The 17,785-nt window shown below is 41.2% G+C and overlaps 1 protein-coding gene across 1 annotated transcript in view; it reads left to right on the forward strand.

The window, feature by feature from the left end:
* LOC108246978 (retinoic acid receptor beta) overlaps window positions 1-17,785 on the forward strand; it is a 223,651-nt gene that overhangs the window by 175,031 nt on the left and 30,835 nt on the right. Inside the window, exon 5 of the mRNA XM_037975733.1 lies at window positions 1,767-1,943. Coding sequence (XP_037831661.1) covers window positions 1,767-1,943 — 177 coding nt within the window. The remainder of the gene's footprint in view (window positions 1-1,766; window positions 1,944-17,785) is intronic.

Genomic DNA, 17,785 nt, shown 5'->3' on the forward strand with positions numbered 1-17,785 from the left:
GATCAGAACAAAATTTACTAAAAATTAATAACACTGGTTGTGATATATATTTTTTATTTAAAGCAACTATAAGACCTTTTCTTTAACATAAAGTGATACGCTTCTCAGTTTAGTCTGTATGAGACAGAGCAGTGATGCTTGTTTGTGTGTGTATGGAGGGAATCTTTCACTAATCTCTCATATAGTATTCAGTGGTGGAAATTGAAAATTATTTACCAGCCACTCAAATATTTTACCAGCCACTATTTTTTGTTGTGACAAAATGTTATTTCATATGATGATGATGATCGAGGTGGGTGGAAGCAGTTGTTGTGCCCTACAGGCTGAACAACACCTCTTTCTGGACACTGCATGGAAATGACTATATTTTTCTTATTTTCTTATTTTATTTTAAACCATTAAAAGATGCATATCTGTACATAAAAAATTCAGACAAGTGAAATATATTTCTGTGAAAAGCACAAAAGCACAAAAAAATACTTCAAAAACACTTGTTTTTGAAGGTTTTTTTGTGCTATTGTAAGTTTTTGTATGTAAGTTGTAATGTTGTAACACTTGCTGCTTTTAATGCATAGATCTATTTGTGCTACCCGCTTATATTAAACAGGTAGGATATTCTGATGAAGGAAGTGATTTTTGTGGTTTTAGAAAGGTTTTCGTCGTGGATATAAATTGTTCTAATGCTATGCTAAGCATAACGCCTAAGCTTCCACTTCAGTATCCAATGATATTTAACATTAACACAAACCACTATAGTTTTCGGTTTGTAAACATGACGGTAGCAGTTTTTGACGGGTAGCACCGACCGTTAGACATAGCTATCTAGCTGTGCTACGGTAGGAAAATCTGACGAGGAAGCACAGATCGTCAGAACACCGGCCGTAGGCGCAAACGCATACTGACCGACGTCATGACGTCATTGATTTAGTTGTTTAACTTTCGGTTCTTCCCTTGACTACTCTTGAAAAACATTTTAGTTGTCTGCCACCTGCTTAACTCCCGAAATGTTCCGCCACATTGCTAATGCTACTCCTCAAATTGTTTCTTCTTCTTCTTGATTTTTATTGGTGGTTGGTAAACAACTGAAGAAATCAATACCGCCACCAACTGGTAAAGAGTGTCTGCTAAGCTTTTCTCCTTCTTGCATTTAGCAGCAACTCGAGCACATTGCTGCCCCCTATATGTCAAGAGGACAAATAACACCTTTTCTGTTCAAATTACCGACCCGCCACAGTGGCGTGTGTGTTGATCAAATTCCCCTGCCACTTTAAATATTTACCCGCATTTGGCAGGTGGCGGGTGCTAATTTCCACCGCTGATAGTATTTAACTTTCACCTTTTTCATTTGTCATTTCCTCTTTTCCCCCTCTCACTAATGCTGTAAAGCAGTTGCATGTTTCCCGTTTTTGCATAAAGCTCCATCATTTTTGCTAATCTTTTGTTTGTGTAGATTCTGGATAGTAGCTTATTATTGGCACCCCTGGCTTCAAACTACTCCCTGCTTCCTGTCACAGCTCTGTTTCCACATTCTATCATTGCCACTGGTCCCACACAATTGCACTGATTATTTTAGATCCAACCACCTGGATCAGCTCACAGTCACATTATCAACATTCCTGCCAGTGTTCATAAGGAACCTATTTTCTGTATATTACTGTGACACAGAGCAGAGTGAAGAGTGTACACTGAGGAGATCATTAGCAGCAGTCTGTATGACAGCAAAGCTTTTTGCCTAACTTGTATGTGTTTGCAATTGTGTGTTGCAGAACTCAAGTGCAGATCACCGTGTAAGACTGGACCTAGGCCTGTGGGATAAGTTCAGTGAGCTAGCCACAAAGTGCATTATCAAGATCGTGGAGTTTGCCAAACGTGTGCCTGGCTTCACAAAGCTGACCATCGCTGATCAGATCACACTCCTGAAAGCTGCCTGCCTGGACATTCTGGTGAGTGTTGACTACTTTTATTTTGAAAGAGCAAACCTTTCGGTTAGAAATTTTGAACAAGTTCTTTTGTAGAAAAACAGCTGATGCTGTAGTGGAGATTACTGGACATTAGAGAATATATATCCCACTTCTTGTCAAACTCAAAGTGACAGTTTAATTACCCCCTGCCATAAACGGTTAATGGCTTTATGACTTTATGACCCATTAGGAGGAGTCATGACCCCCCCACCTCCCCATTCTAACTTCCTTCTGTTAGTGGTACCTTTCATCTCGAGTAAACTCAAAAAAATAGGTTTACAACCATGTCCTAATGGGTTTACGACTCTCCATTTGTCAGGTGCATTGTCTTTCCTGGGACGCACACGCACACATCGTTAACCCCTCCCAAGCACGCACGCACACATATATGCATTTGTAATAAATACTTCTGAGAATATCTTATCCAATCAAACAAAGGGGGAGGGTTCCATATTCCTTTAAAATGGTCCTATCCGTACACTTTCTCAGATATCTGCTCACCGCAATCTGTTCAAAGATGGTTCGAGTAAAAAGAGTCAAGAGTGGAAAAGCTGAGATGAAGCAGGGTCAGTCTACTGTGGAAGCTTCAACATCGACAACCCTGGACAAGAAACCTCAGACTGCTGAAGCTTCAACTTTGACATCAGAGGATGAGAATCCTCCGAATGTCGTGGGTAGTGGGCCAACGGCTGAAAAAGACCCAGCACAGATGGCCCTGGACAAAGCAATCGCTCCCTTCCTGGAAAATAACTCCGCTCTTGTCGGCGAAATTCCGATATCCATCTATCAGCATTCAGACCGAGCAGCTGACACACCCAGGAAAAGCACGTTCTACCTGTGTAGAGCGCAGATACCTCCTCCCAGCTTACTGCATCAGGAGTGGTCTTTAGAAGATTATGGATTCTGCGGTGCGTGGGGTTACGTCTTCAACTATGAGAAAGGCAAACTAAGTCTGTACCAGCTGCAAGAAAGTGAGAAACTGGGCCCGTTATCTCCTGTCGGAAGGCTGTTATACAATGACTGGACCGTGCTCAGACTGGCGGTACCACGTAACACCTATCTGAATCAAGGAGGAGAAGAAGATGATGGCTCCTCACCTCCAGCAGCGAAACGAGCCAGAAGGCGACTTTTTTCAGACTATGCCGATATTGTGGAGAAAGAGATTCTCTTCAGTGCAACTTTGGCATTGAAAGACAGCCTGTCCGGTCGCTGTTTTTTTTGAGCGAGTGTGCGAAAGGCTGACCCCTCCAACCTGTTCGTCCTGGAGTCTGTTAATCCGGACTGTGTTCAGGACACTGCTGGTTCTTCCCGTGGAGGCGTGGTCTAAGAAAATGGATGAAATTGGTGAGCGAATTTCCGGCCTTTTTCGCAGCTGCCACTGCTGGGCTGACCTTATGACGGTGAAGAAAACTCTAATCTTTTAAGCGCCGCCTCCTGACCCCGCCTCCCTCTACAATATATACGGAGGCGGTTGTAGGGCCTGCTAAAGACTTCAACTCGAGAAAATGTCCTGTCAATCGAAGCAGACCACTCTGTCAGAATGCTGGGGTGGGTACAACCAGCGTGAAGAGCCACTCTGCCCGCCTCCATCACCGGAAGGGTACAATATGGAACCCTCTTCCTCATCCTCATCTACGCCCTCACTCACCAAGGTTTTACGGGAAATCAGCTCTGCTTCACCTGCTGAATGTGACCATTTCAAACTATCTGCGTGAAATTTTTTACGGTTGCAAGATTGACCACCCGAGTCAGCATCAACACCGCTGTCTCAATATGCAAGAGGAGACGGGGTTTTATCAGGACAACTTCCGCGACATTCTTCAGCGACTTTTAAAGCCCCAGTTCGTCCCCGCTGTACAACGTCTGCTGACTCTGCAAAACATTCAAGCAGAATATGCGGCAGTAAAGGCTGTGGCTCTGACACTTTTACACGAACTGAAAATGGAAAATCATATTCACAACCTGATCTTTCAGATGTACGAAGCCGCCGACTCTGAGCAGCTAAAAGAACTAAAGTCAGTTGCAGACTGCTTTGAATCCTTGGAGATCTGACCTGATTATATCGTTTGAAAATGTTAGTCTTTTCTAGAAACGTTTGAAAGTAATAGACCTTTTTTTTAAAAAAATGTTTTCAACTAAGCATACTCCTTTTTATCTTTGCATATTTGTATATTTTAATAAGTCAAATAAAAACTATATTAAAATGTCTTTATGTTTCTTTCATTATTCCTGAATCATAAATACACGGGGTTTGACATATTTCTTCATTTATAAGCAGAGGATGGCTGAACAAAGACTGCTTAAAAAGGTGTATTACACTCCATCTCACCCGGGTAGTTTTGGTGGAGTAGAAAGGCTGAGAACAGGTGTGCAGAATGAATCCGGGGAGAAAGTCCGTCTTGAAAAAGTGAAAGATTTTCTATCCGAGCAAGACGCTTACACTTTGCATAAGCCTGCGAGAATACGCTTTCTGAGGAACAGAGTTTTTGTGTCCGCACCTCTAAACCAATTTCAAGCTGACCTCTGTGACATGCAAGCTTTGGCCGATCACAACGATGGTTTTAATTATTTATTAACCGTGATCGATGTATTTTCAAAAAGGGCTTTCGCACGTGTTTTGAAAAGAAAAACGGCTGCTGAAGTGGTGAGAGCTTTTGAATCTGTATTTAAAGAAAGCGGAATTCCTAAAAAGCTTCAAACAGACTTGGGTAAAGAATTTTTCAACAAGAGTTTCCAGACGTTAATGAAAACACACGGCATCACGCATTTCGCTACAGCCAGCGACTTGAAAGCATCCGTTGTGGAAAGATTTAACCGTACTTTGAAAACTATAATGTGGAGGTATTTTACAGCGAAAAACACACGCGGGTATCTGGACGTACTTTAAGACTTGATAAAAAGTTATAACAACAGTTACCACTCGAGTATAAAAATGACTCCTATGCAGGTGACGTCTGAAACCAGCCCGCAAGTGTTCCGAAACCTTTACGGCACTACTAAAGTGCAAAGGAAAATGAAGTTTAAAACAGGTGACCTTGTCAGAATATCCAAATTGCGCTGCGTTTTTGATAAAAAATATGAACAAAGTTTACATGAAATATGTAAAACTATGAAATATTCACAGTGTCCGAGTGCATTAATCGCGCTCCCCCTGTATACAAGCTCAAAGATAATGATGGGAAACAGATTAAAGGTTCTTTTTACGAAGCGGAGCTGCAGAAAGTCAAACTGGGAGAGGAGCGAGCTTATCATGTGAAAAAAATTCTAAAAAAACATAAAAAACATATTTTTCTGCGAGAGACTGCTTTTAAACTCAGTCGCTATCAGAATTAAACTGTCCAGAGCGAATGATGACTTCTGCCTCATGGGAGCTAGAGCTTCCACCTACAAGCTCAGAATTCTAGGTGCCTCCTTTTTTGTTAAAAAAGTTTCAGTATCTCCAGCCATCCGTCTGGGTCACGCGGCCGCATTGATGAAAGAAAATGCTCAAGAGTGAACATAAAAACATATTCTATTCCTGAGAACTCAAGGATTTGTAATCAGGAAAATCTCTTTCTGGGAACGATTTTTAAATATGTGGTTCTGGGTTTAGTTCATCATGAGGCTTTCACAGGCAGGAGGGACCTGAGTCCTTTTAATTTCCATCATTTTGACGTGGAATATTTAGCCCTGTGCAGGGATGGGAGACAGATACCGGCCAAAGCCTACCAACCCAACTTTGAGCAGAATAATTCAGTCAGAGAGTTTTACAACCTGTTTCTGGCTACGGGTCGGCATTTGAAAGATCTTCCTCTTAGCATCACTCATGGAGAATATAACGCAGGATATTCCCTTTTTCTGTTTAAGTTACACGCCGGCGAAGACACAGAGGCCCTGTCGCCCATTTCCAGCGGAAATTTAAGACTGGAGATGAGATTCCGAGTCCCTTTACCCGACACCGTGACGCTGGTAGTTTACGCCTGTTATGATTCGATTTTGGAGATCAACGCAAAGCAACAAGTGCTGGTTGAATATTACTAGAAAATAAAATATGAATAATCACGAAATTGAAAGCATCATGCATTGTTTTTTGGGGAAGCTTTTTCATGGAGTTTGGGCTTCGGATCAACTCCCGCTCTTATCACAAACTTTATCACGTCCGGCATATTTCATCGTGAATACTCATCCCTCTCATATGCCCGGAGAACACTGGCTTTCTGTCACGCTGGAAGATGGAAGAGCCACTTTTTTCAATTCCTACGGTTTCACGCCGAATTTTGAGCATTACCCGAAAAGTATTGTGAATTGTTTTTAAAAAAGCATTCTTCAGAAATAATGTATCACAATCTTTAACTTCAGAGCTTTCAATCAACCGTGTGTGGACAGCATTGCACTTTTTATTTATGTAACAGGGCCTGTGGGATCTCTTAGCGAGGAGTTTTGTCGAAATATGATAAAGATGTGTCGAAAAATGATACGATGGTCAATAATTTTGTGAAAAAATATCAGAAATGTGTCAGAAATCAGAGCTCTGCTGATTTTATTCACAACGCCTGCTCTTTAAAAATGTTTAAAGACTGTCATGGTTTTTAAAATATGTACCTGCAATAAAATAAAAGTGCAAACAATATATTATGTCGAGTAAGCATTTTATTGAGCAGAAAAAGTAGACGAGACGATTCATTCTTCTACAAAGATCTACGAAGCAAAAGTGACCCATTTAGGAGGTTGATTCACGTTACAAAGAGAAGTCTTCACTTTTTCTGTCCCTTGCTCAGCTCTGGACCATCTGGGGGAAAGTGTTAAAGGCCTGCTAGTTTTTCTCTTTACACGCGGGGCCTCTTCCTCACTTTCATCTGTTTTGAGACGTCTGTATTCACTTCGAGCGTGCGGGTTATTGACAGAGCTTAAAGGGACGTTCAGCTCCGAAAGAGTAGTTAGAAAATCCGTCCAGCCTCGAGGCGTCGATTAATGAGATGTTTTAAAAGGGAGCATGAGGTTTTTTACTAAATCAATCATATGCAAGCCTTTCACGACGTTACCTCTATAAAATTCCCCTTGAGCCGTCCAGCCCACACTACCGGTGGATAATTTCTTCATAATATAATCTTCGTTTTTTCTGTTACGTTTTGGTAAGCTTTTCAAAACCTCAATTATTACTTCGTCAGATTCTGTCTGATTTTGCACGCTGTCTCCTTGCTCCAGTGGTGCTTCGTTGTCACGTTGCAGGGTCAAAGTCAGCCGAGGCTCTTCATGCTGGCCTTGCTTCAGAAAAGTGAGGTACCTCTCCAAGAGTGCGTCATACTTTTTAACTTTTTCCATAAGTAGTCATCTCAGGTTGATTCAAAACAGCTCTCATCTCGACGTCTAAATCATCTTCAGCTGTCTTTCTGATCGAAGTGTCAGGTTGAGTCAGGCGTCTTAACTAGTGAGGCGGAACCAGGAACATTTTCTGGGAAGTCCTCAGAGACATTTTATCTTCTAAATATGCCAGACACAAGTTGACCTAAGAGCGGAACCACAGCTGCTAGTAATGGCAGAACGCCTCCACTCTGAGTTGAGAGAGCCTTCTGTTTACACTTCAGCCCCACTTTTGTCAGCCAGCAGTCTGATGAAGTTTTTCTGCCTTTTCAACGTTTTGTACTGAGAGGGTGAAAGCTGGATGTTACCTTTTATCACATTCAGAGCGACCTTGCACAAAGCTTGTAGAAAGTTCGGGGAGCAGTGGGATAGAATATCACGCCTTTTCTGCGGAGTGGAATAAAGCACCCCGATTGGGGGGGGGAGGGGGTGGTTCTTTTAATTGGAGCTGACATGACAGTTTAGTTTGTTTTTGGTATGTAGACCGCAGGCCACTGGCCTGGAAGTAAACCGGACCTCAGTCTGTATTGATCTGGGCAGGTGCTTGTTAAGTCCAGAAGTAAATACCAGTACAGATCTTTGGTGGCTTCTTCAAAGCTCTCGAGGAAAAAAAAAAAAAAAAAACCTTTTGTGAAGAAAATATCTGGAGAGCCAAAACACCCACTTGTAACTTGTCCCTCGGATTTTTAAAAAGAACCATGTAATTTGTGTTTAAACTAATCGTTCGGCTGTGTTTCCCTTGGTGAAAGACATTTTGCGTAAGCATCATTACACATATTTTTATGGTTTCTGTACTGAGTGAAGATTTTAACCACTTCCAAATTATCAGAGGCTTGAAAAATCCCATCCAAAATAACTAAGTGATTTTGATCGGGAGGAAACAAACTTTCGTCTTCAAAAGAATGAGGAAGTCTGTGAATAAAGTTGATATTTTTATTCATCTTCTGCATTTCAACGTACATGGGCTGGAAAGATTTATGGATCCAGATAATGTCAGGTACAGAATCCATCACATGCGTACAATTTTCCAAAACACTTTTCACAAAAAGAGATTTCCCGGAGCCGTTCGGGCTAATATTAAACATGAAAAAGGCGATTTGAGCCTAAAATCAAAATTAACCTCTTCAAAATTAGCAAGGTGGGTCATTTTATTTTTTTTCTTCTTGTTTCACCTCTGAGGAACGCGGTTGTGCAGCATCTAAAACCTTTTCACAAATGTGACATTGTCAGCACAAACCTTCTTTTAATAAGCAGGAAACAACAAAATAACAATTTCAAAAATCAGCAAGTTTTTTTTTTTTTTCCTTGTTTTTACCATGTCAGAAACCAAATGGCAACGTGGTACCGTCAAGAAAAAAATCGTCATTCACCACTAAACTTTTTCATGAATGTGGCATTTGTTAACAAAGCCTTTTTTAATCACGTCTGATTGTATGCTGAGGCGTTTCAACAACAACATTTTATCACCCTTCAAATAACATTGTACCAGGTTTTTAATGCTGTCAAAATTGACCTTTTCGCAGGACTCAAGAGTTTGCGTGATACCTTTTGCACGCAGAACAACTTTTTTCTGTTTCTCGTGCAAAAGGCGTAAGATTTGGGCCCGCTTAAAACAAAGTCCTGTATAAAATTGTGATCAAGTTCAGATAAATTACAGAGATAATTTCCTTGTTTTAAACCTGTTTCGCCCTTTTTGACCACGTAAATCAGAGAGTCTGTATCAAAGTATTTTCTCATTCAGTTGCTGAAGATGCTGTAACAATTTTAGACAAGCATAAGCGGTGGTGAACGCAGCCACAAAAACGTTATTAGTTTTATTCGGAGGAGAAATGCAACGTTTGTTGTACACCCACTGGATTAAACCATTTCAGGACTTAAAAAGTGGAAGTAGGTGACTTTATATTTCCCTGAAAACAGAAAGTTAAAAAACTCCTCAGGGTCTTTGACGAAGCTGGTTTGAGTCAGCTCGTTCCTTTGAGCAAATTTTCCCCAGAAACTGTTTAAGCATAATTTAGGTACCTGCCTTCTTGCAGGATTTGTTTCAATTTTGGCTGGGTCCAGTTGAATGCCCTGATTCTGACGGTACTCTCTGATGCACCGTTCTCTGCTTTCAGCATCCACAGCATCTGATGGAAAGCCAGAGGCTTCCTGCTTTCTTTTGAGAAATGCATGTAGTCAACAAATATAGAATCACTGCGCCGGTCAAAGTGCCACACGTGACTGACTTTTATCACCTGGTAACCGTATTTTAATGCTTCTTTAAACTCCTCTCTTACCCACACACCCGACAGAGCTCTTTGGGATTCAGTGTGACTGCATGACTCTTTCTGGTTATTCATTTCTGCACAAGTTTGACAGAGTGTGAACACAAGTTTACCTTGAGACGTTTTTGAAGGTAGCACTAGGAAAAAAAAAGCCCGCGCGGTGGGCTGACGACTGCTTTGAAAAATCCAGAGTAATTCTCCAGATTGTCAAAGTCTTTGTAGATAATTTTCGAATGTCCTAACGGATACGGTTAGCGTTGACGTACGGATACAGGCTGATGAAGTCTTGATAAAGTATTTCTTCATCAGGCTCTGCACTATATTTCAACCTAATCGCGCAGGTTCGACCTCCGAAGAGTGCTTGGCGGGGGGAGAGGTTCCGGCGCGTCAAAGTTTTGAAGGAACTACTTCAATTCAGGATTAGAATTTTTCATTTCAGACCACTTGTGCTCCCAAATGACTTTTACAGTTAGTTCGTGGTCAGTTTTTAAAGGAGCGTAATTTTTCATTCGTGGCAAAGTACAGTTCTTCGAAATGAACCCGTCTTAACGGGCATTCGAACGTTGGAGAAAAGCACTGCGGGCAGCCGTGAAAAAAAAAAAAAAAACAGCCTAGAAACTCAAAGGCATATTTCTGCCCCCATATTTCAGCAAATCCGTCGACGAAATATGACCCGACCCGTTTTTCACCAATATTGAGTGTGTGCTGGATGAAATGTTTTCGGAATGTCGGAGCCACTAACCATTGAATCGAGGCGTGAAAATGTTTTGTATTGCCGTACATAATCAACCGGTGATGGAATCGCTAAAGCGTGTGGTTTAAAGAAGTTGCTCTTAAAAAAAAAAAAAAAAAATCCATACATGCTGACGCGATGGTTATACAGTTGAATGGATCGATGTGGGTGTCGTTTACACAAAACCTTGAAAGAGAAGTTCTACATCATTTTTACAATAAAAGAGAGCTTATTTTTCAAAGTTAGAGACTTGTTTGCTAGCCTCTTTGTACCAAGCGTAGAATTTCTCGCGTTCAGAAGGTGACATTTGATCGACGGAGTAATCTTTAGGATCTGGGAATGGACCGATGTAGTTTAAATTTCTCTCTGAGGAGAACTTGTGATAACCTTTGGAGCAGTCATTAAACCCAAGAGCCTTTGGCATCGCTCAAAGTTTCATAGTGAGAAAACTGAGGCCGTCTATAAATCTCAAATGATAATCTGGTTTGGTGAAACAGAATCTTACAACCTTGCATAATGATGGATGGTTTTACACCCAGCTCCACCATAGCGTTAAGGAGGTAGGAGTTGAACCCGCGGGCGTTGTGAGCTATAAAAGTGTAACCCCGATACATCGGTCTCCTGAAATACAGTATGAAGTCTCGGATGCAGTCCAGACTGAAAGATGCCCACTCGCAGCCTGTGACAGATTTTGCACAGAAATTGAACGTGCATATTGTGCTGATTGGGAAACGTTTCTATGTCGTAAAAAATGTTGTTGGGTCTTTCATCCACAGGGCAAGGTTGGATGTAACAAATGCTCTCCCACGGTTACGTCAGAGTTCTCAGGTAAAGGCTGCACGCAGACACTGCATTTCAGACACGGACAGGCATGGGGTTTTAGTCATAGGAATGCAGTAGTTTTTTTACATTTGAGACATCGTTTAATCAGCTGACAGTTGCTGGCGGAAATTTGAGCAACAGGTCTCTGTACAAGCGCTTTATGATTCGCGAAACGTCTGATTAAGACATGTTCTGTTGCAGTCTACACAAACTATCGGAGCGAGACCTTGGAGACAAGAGGTTTTACTGCAAACTGCACAAAATCCGTCGCACTTATGGGCGTAGAGGTTTTCGTACGGTGTGAAGCAGAAGTTGCAGAAATATTTACTACCTAGAAAACCCGTAACGTTTTTGATCCTGTAATAGTGATTTTTAAAAGGAACATAAACAGGTTTAGTTCGGTCTGAAAATTTGGTTTCAAATTTACAAATAGCTGTATCGTTGCAGCATCTGTAAAACAACGATTTTTCTGTTTAGAATGTTTTCAAATTTACAGACGTCGCTTAAAGATACAGGCGTTTGCTCGCCAAGTCCTGCTATTTGCTGCCAATCTCTGGCAATCTGTAAAGACTGCGCGTCTGAAAATGCTGGATTAGAAGCACGCGCTAAGCTTATAGCAAAACAGAGTTGATAGTTTCTGCAGTCGATGACGTATAAATGTCGCATTTTTTTATCTATCAATTCAGAGTCCAGGGTTTTCTCAGCTTTGCGCTTCACACCGCCGCTCGGGTCTGCCACAACAAAATCCAATTTCCCATCTGCAGAAGAGATCTAAAAATTCTTGAAATTGGTTCAGAATATTGGCTGGGTTGTTATCGGCGGGGAATGCAATATGATGACAAGCATTCTTGCCGAATAATTCCAACTGAATTAAATCGTTCCGACCGGCTAGACCGATTGTTCTGTTAGCCAGGTCTGTAAGAACGCTCATAACGCTTGAGTAAAAATTTAGCCAAATCAGGGGTGCATTTCACGCATGTTAATTCTTCTCGCGTTAATAATTGATTTTGACCTCCGTCTGAAATGCTACCGCCAATCTGATCAGGAATATCTGCTGCTGGTGAGTGGAGTTTCAGCTGGGGAGTTAAGCAGAGTCAGCGCACGTTCTAAATGATGGAAATAGTTTTCGGGATGAGTGTTGTCTGAAGGAATTTGTTCTGTTTAATTGATGAACATTTGCAGGAGAGTGTGAAGTTTCATTTAAGTGACCTGGGAGATGATTTAACTCTTCAACCAGCCATCTGATGTGATATAAACTACATTCTGGCTGATCAGTTCCCGAGTGGAATAAAGGAATTTGTTCAGCGTTTAAATTATTTAAAGCGGAGGATGACGAGAAACTCTGTTGGTCTGACATGGTGAAAGCAGAGAAAGAAAAAAGAACTTACTTTCCTCGAAACATTCTAAGGCATAGTTGACTTGTTTGTAACATGGTTAAAGTACACATCCGTGTAAGTTCACGCCGTCTGGTTGGGTCGGGTCTCCTCACAGGATTACGGACACGCGCTGCAGGGATGGTGGAATCTGAAAAAACAGAAATAAATTGTTTAATTCTTAATAATATATATTTGTTTAATTACTAGATGAGAAGTCTCACCTGATTCATTCCCTGTTTGTGTAGAGCGGTCACGTGATGAGGAGGTCTGCGGTTCTGTAGAAAAAAAAAAAAAAAAAAGGGGGAGAATCAGCAGAACTCGGATGTGACATAACAGGAAGCACATTATCAAAACAAGCATCGTGGCGCCGTGGAGGGAAACTTGAAAATATTATGGAGCTAAATGTTTCTTACCACTCTCACTCTGAGGTGGAGAAGCTCTCATGCGGCGGCGAGGAACTCTTGTGGAGACTGTATTCTTCTTCTCCCGCGAACTCCAGGCTTTTTTCTGAGCGCCTTCACCGGTAACTTCACCCGCAGATCGCTCGTTTATCGCCGAAGCAGGAGCCGAAGCAGGAGCGGTCTGTTTCTGCACTCCTGCTGAACTCGGTCGCTTGCCATGAAAAGCAGTTGAAGCAGGTTTGGGACCCGGAGGTGCGGAGGGGCTCTGATGTTGCTGCACCCCTCTGGAGATGAACGCAGAGCCTGAAAGGCAGTCGAAGCAGCGGGAGTGTTCGACCTGACGGCCCCGCGTCGGGGATCACTGGGCCTTGACTGATCAGGCAGAACGGTAAGCTGGTCTATGTTCCCGTAAAACACGGCCGGGTTGTTTGGTCGTGTTTCTTGTGAAACTGCGTCTGAAAGTAGAAAAAAATATTTTTAAATTATTATGTGTAAAGTAGGAATAAAATGGGTAAAAAAAATGCTTTTATTAATAAAGTGATAAAAAGTACGTGGAGGGGTGCATGGGTGTGTGCGCCTGACCTATCTCGTTCACCTACTGTAAAAAGAAGTCTACAGAGACGAGGCTTTATTTAGCAGGAAGACTACCTTAATCCTTTAAACAAATAGTTGTTGAGTTAACTGGAGGAAGGAAGAAAGCTGTGTTCTGGAATGTGTTAAACTGATCATGTGTGATTTGCAGTAAGACTTGTCCTGATTTATCTATGTTGCTCACACAAGGGAAAAGAGTGTGGAATGGTTTTAACACTGTAGTGATAAAAATCTCTGAAGCCAGTTACCTCCCGGAGTTAAGGTATGGGAAGTGTCCAGCTGTCTTCTGTTCAGTGAAAATAGTAAACGTGTACATCTGATTTACTTTGGTTTTCCTGTTTCCCGTGCATGCACAAGTCTGAGAGACTGCATGGTGATAAAAGATCATTAACTGAAGTCAAGGAATAACACTGCGAGTAGATGTGTACAACTGAACAGCTGTGATTTACGGGAAGGCTCGTCCCTGCAGAGAGAGTGTGTGGTGAAATGGTTTTTTTAACACTAAAGTGAGATGTTTCCACCCAGGTCAGTCTAAACTGAGACTTGTGAAGCAATCATATAAGCAGAAAAAAAAATTAAAATTAAAGAAGAAATGCAGACAAACATTTGTTAGGATATTTCTTGCTACTATTTTAACAAAGGTCCTATTGGAGGAAGGCTATATTTTTTACCCTATTAGCTGGAGTAATTTGTGTTTGCGTGTGAGTGATGCTGAAGCGTGAGATGGTTCGTAATGCAGGGACTAAGACTTTAAATTCACAGCTTGGTAAACTTGTTTTTATTTTTAAAAGGTGAAAAGCAGTCAAACATTTGTTACTTTTCTTACTATTGGACGAAGTAATTTGAACGCGACCTGTCTTCATCCAGTGTAAAACCACACTTCTACAGAGATGCGGGAGGACGGGATAAGAGGTTGTATTTTTATCCTTTGCTTTATTTAACATCAAGAGTACACAGGATCTGGATCTGGCAAACAGCTAAGGAAGTTAGAATGGAAGGTGGAGGGTCATGGCCCCTCCAAACGGGTTCACCAGAACCAGAAGGTGTGGGTCATAACCCCTCCTAATGGGTCATAAAAGCCATTAACCGTTTATGGCAGGGGGTAATTAAACTGTCCCTTTGAGTTTGACGAGAAGTGGGATATACATTCTCTGACATTCACCTGTCAAACAAAATAAGGTTCTATGATGTTTTAAACTACAAGGTTCAAAAGAGCTACCGTGTGATCAGATATTTGCAAACAGACTGGCTCTTTTTTGTATAGTCTTGCAGTTTCCTATTCAATTAAATTTACTTATATATCACCAACTCCAACATAAATGTAATCTCAGAGCACCATTCTGAAATGTTAACAAGACCAAATCATAAATCCAATTCCATCCAAACCATATCTAGATTCAAATCCAAATAAAACTGCAAACAGCCCTCACACCTTACCATAGCTCTGGTCTGTGTCCCAGTCCTGGGCAATAAGTCCCACCAGCTGTCAGGTTTGTGGTTGGTTGGAATCCAAATTCCAGGCAACACAAGGAGGAACTCAAAAGTAAAACTAATTTATTAACAAAATAATCAAAACAAAAGGCTGACAAGGCATTAATTAAAACTAAATAACTAAAACCAGGGTTCCAAAGAACACAAGGGGGCAAGACATGAGGAAAAACCAGCAGTGAAAAGAAGAAGATGAACCAGTTTTAAAGGAAGAGGATGATTTGAAAGTGGACACAGGTGACTGATTATGAATGAAGGACAGGTGTGGGTGGTTGCAGCAGGCTGACAGGTACTCAGCAGAGGAAAGGTGAATAATTACAGGGAACACAAAAGGCACAGGGAACAAGACACTAAAAAGAAACACAGGAACCAAATAACTGAATTGAAGAAACAATAAACTCGATACAAAAACAAACCCAAAGACCCCCAAATCCTGACACCAGCTCTATGCAAAAACACCTAAATCTCTAGGAGGTAGTCATTTGAATGTAATGGTTGGAAAGAGGAAAACATGGCTTCAAAATGAAGCCTTCAATTCAAAATGGCCAACATCCATAAGTAAATCAATACCAGAAAAACATTGACTTGTTATCTGACAGTTTAAAGTTGATATGAAAAGGCAGGTCAGAGAATAATGAGTAAAACATGTAGCTTCCTTTTGAAGCTTCTGAACTGAGAGCAAACGTGCAGATTAAAGGTACAGCTCAGACATTTTATGTGTGAGTTATAATGATTTTGTGTTTCATTGTAAGAAGTCAATGTTTGAGGTCCAGCAACACCCACATGCTGGGAGAATAACTCAAGCTTTTGTTAACTTGTAGCTGCCCATGCCTTCATCATAAATTGACCAAGTTTGTTGCCATTACTTCAAGGCTTTTTAGAGGAATTTGCTTAAATATGTGTTTTCCTGTTTTTTTCTTTCGGATGCTCCCTTCTGCAGGTGTTGCCACAGAGTGCAAACTCGCACAAAAGACCTGGCAATTGTTTTACACTGGATTGCCCTTCTTGACGCAACCTGGACTTAAACCTGCAGCCTCAGTATTACAAGACTGCAGCACTGACCTACTGTGGCTAGCTTTGTTTAAAAATGTATAAAACCTCAAAATGGCATCCTTGATCCCAAACTGCAGACTTCCTGTTGGGTATAGGTAAAAGGTCCAATACTTTTTTGTGCACCTTTGTAAGTTCAAGTTCTACCTGTGTACCAAGTTTTCAGATCTCTTAGTTAAAACAATACAATGCATTTTGAAATAAAGGTATGGACATTTGAAACATTAAACAGATGTAAATTTTGAACAATTATTAGGTACTGCTACTACTGTCTGTTTTAGTTGTGGCTAACTGTCTTAGTCAAGAAAGACTGAAACTTGCAAAACTCTATTCCATATCATATACGTTAATTTTGTGCTCATCTCTGCCCACATTGTACCCTCTGAGAGAAGCATTTCAGGCAAATGCATAGGTCTAAAAACCACACTGATGATAAATAAAAATGATAGAAACACTGGTACAAATTTATACATCTTAGTTTCTAAAGTGTACTCCAGCAGATTTAATTATAAACAGGGAGGCGTTGCCAAGGTGGGAACAAAGCAGATTGACGTGGGTACAGTTTGAGCAGAGGTGGACAACAAAATAATGTGTCTGGCCAAAAATACAGTTCTACTAGTTCTGTGCACACAAAAATAGGTCATGCTTTTTAAAAACGCTGCACAAAACTAAGGTGCATGGCTCACTGGTCACTTGGTTGCAAACACTCATTGGAATATTTGTCAGTTTTCTGTAACATTTGGAGAAAAAGAGCCAGAACCCAACACAAGGAGATAGTGGCAAAATGTTTATTAAAAGTTCAAAAGAGTTAGTGTCTGGAGTGGCCCAGCTTAGTCCTGAAACACAAAAACAAAAATGAGTCCTGCCAGGATGAGAACCAAGAAACTGAAAACTGGGCTCAGGGTCTCTCTGGATCCAAGAATCCAGCTGCTGCAGTACTGAATGAGGGGCCTTGGGGTCCTGGGGACGTTCCCTGAAAGCAGAGCCTCTTGTATCCACCATCTAATTATTTGTGGTCCATAGAATATCTAGGGTCATGCACAGAAGGTTTCTCAGGCAGAGGAGGTCCAGAATTCAGTCAGCTAAATCAGAGTCAGGCAAGGTTCGGCGACAGGAGATCAAAAACTACTCATGGTCAGGTATGGACAAGGCAAAACAGTGGTCGGGGTCAAAAGGCTGGTAAACACTTGTCCTTGGGAGGCTTGAAAGCTGTTACTTGGGCACTGAGTAGGTGAAGACCAGGTGTTTAAATAGAGAGCAGCACAGGTGGTGGCAATGACTAATCAGCAGGAGAGGGAGGGAGAATGGGCGGCACAACCAAGGCAGAACTGAACTCATGATATTTTCTTACAATTTTCAATCATCAAATAGTCTCCAACATTCACACCCCAGTGAGATACCACCTTTAGAGATCAGGTTATGTGCTCCATCATCCGGGAAGGAACTTGAAGAAGAGATGCTGTTCCTCAACATCAAAAGGAGTCAGCTAAGGTGGTTCAGACATCTGATTAGGGCATATTAAAAATTACTTCCTACTTTTTGTAGGAATTAGAGAAGTGAAGATTAACTGATTTGTTTCAGTTCATGACGCACACATGCATGGTGTGACTGGATTGGTATAGCAGACATAAGCGATGCAGTTTTGGGATTAAATCCAGATTCATTGGTTTATGACGTCTGCATGGATAAAACCTAATATAATATATATATATATATATATATATATATATATATATATATATATATATTAGGGCTGTTG

The sequence above is a fragment of the Kryptolebias marmoratus genome, linkage group LG5 (assembly GCF_001649575.2).
Source record: "Kryptolebias marmoratus isolate JLee-2015 linkage group LG5, ASM164957v2, whole genome shotgun sequence".
In the NCBI taxonomy this organism is placed as follows: Eukaryota; Metazoa; Chordata; class Actinopteri; order Cyprinodontiformes; family Rivulidae; genus Kryptolebias; species Kryptolebias marmoratus.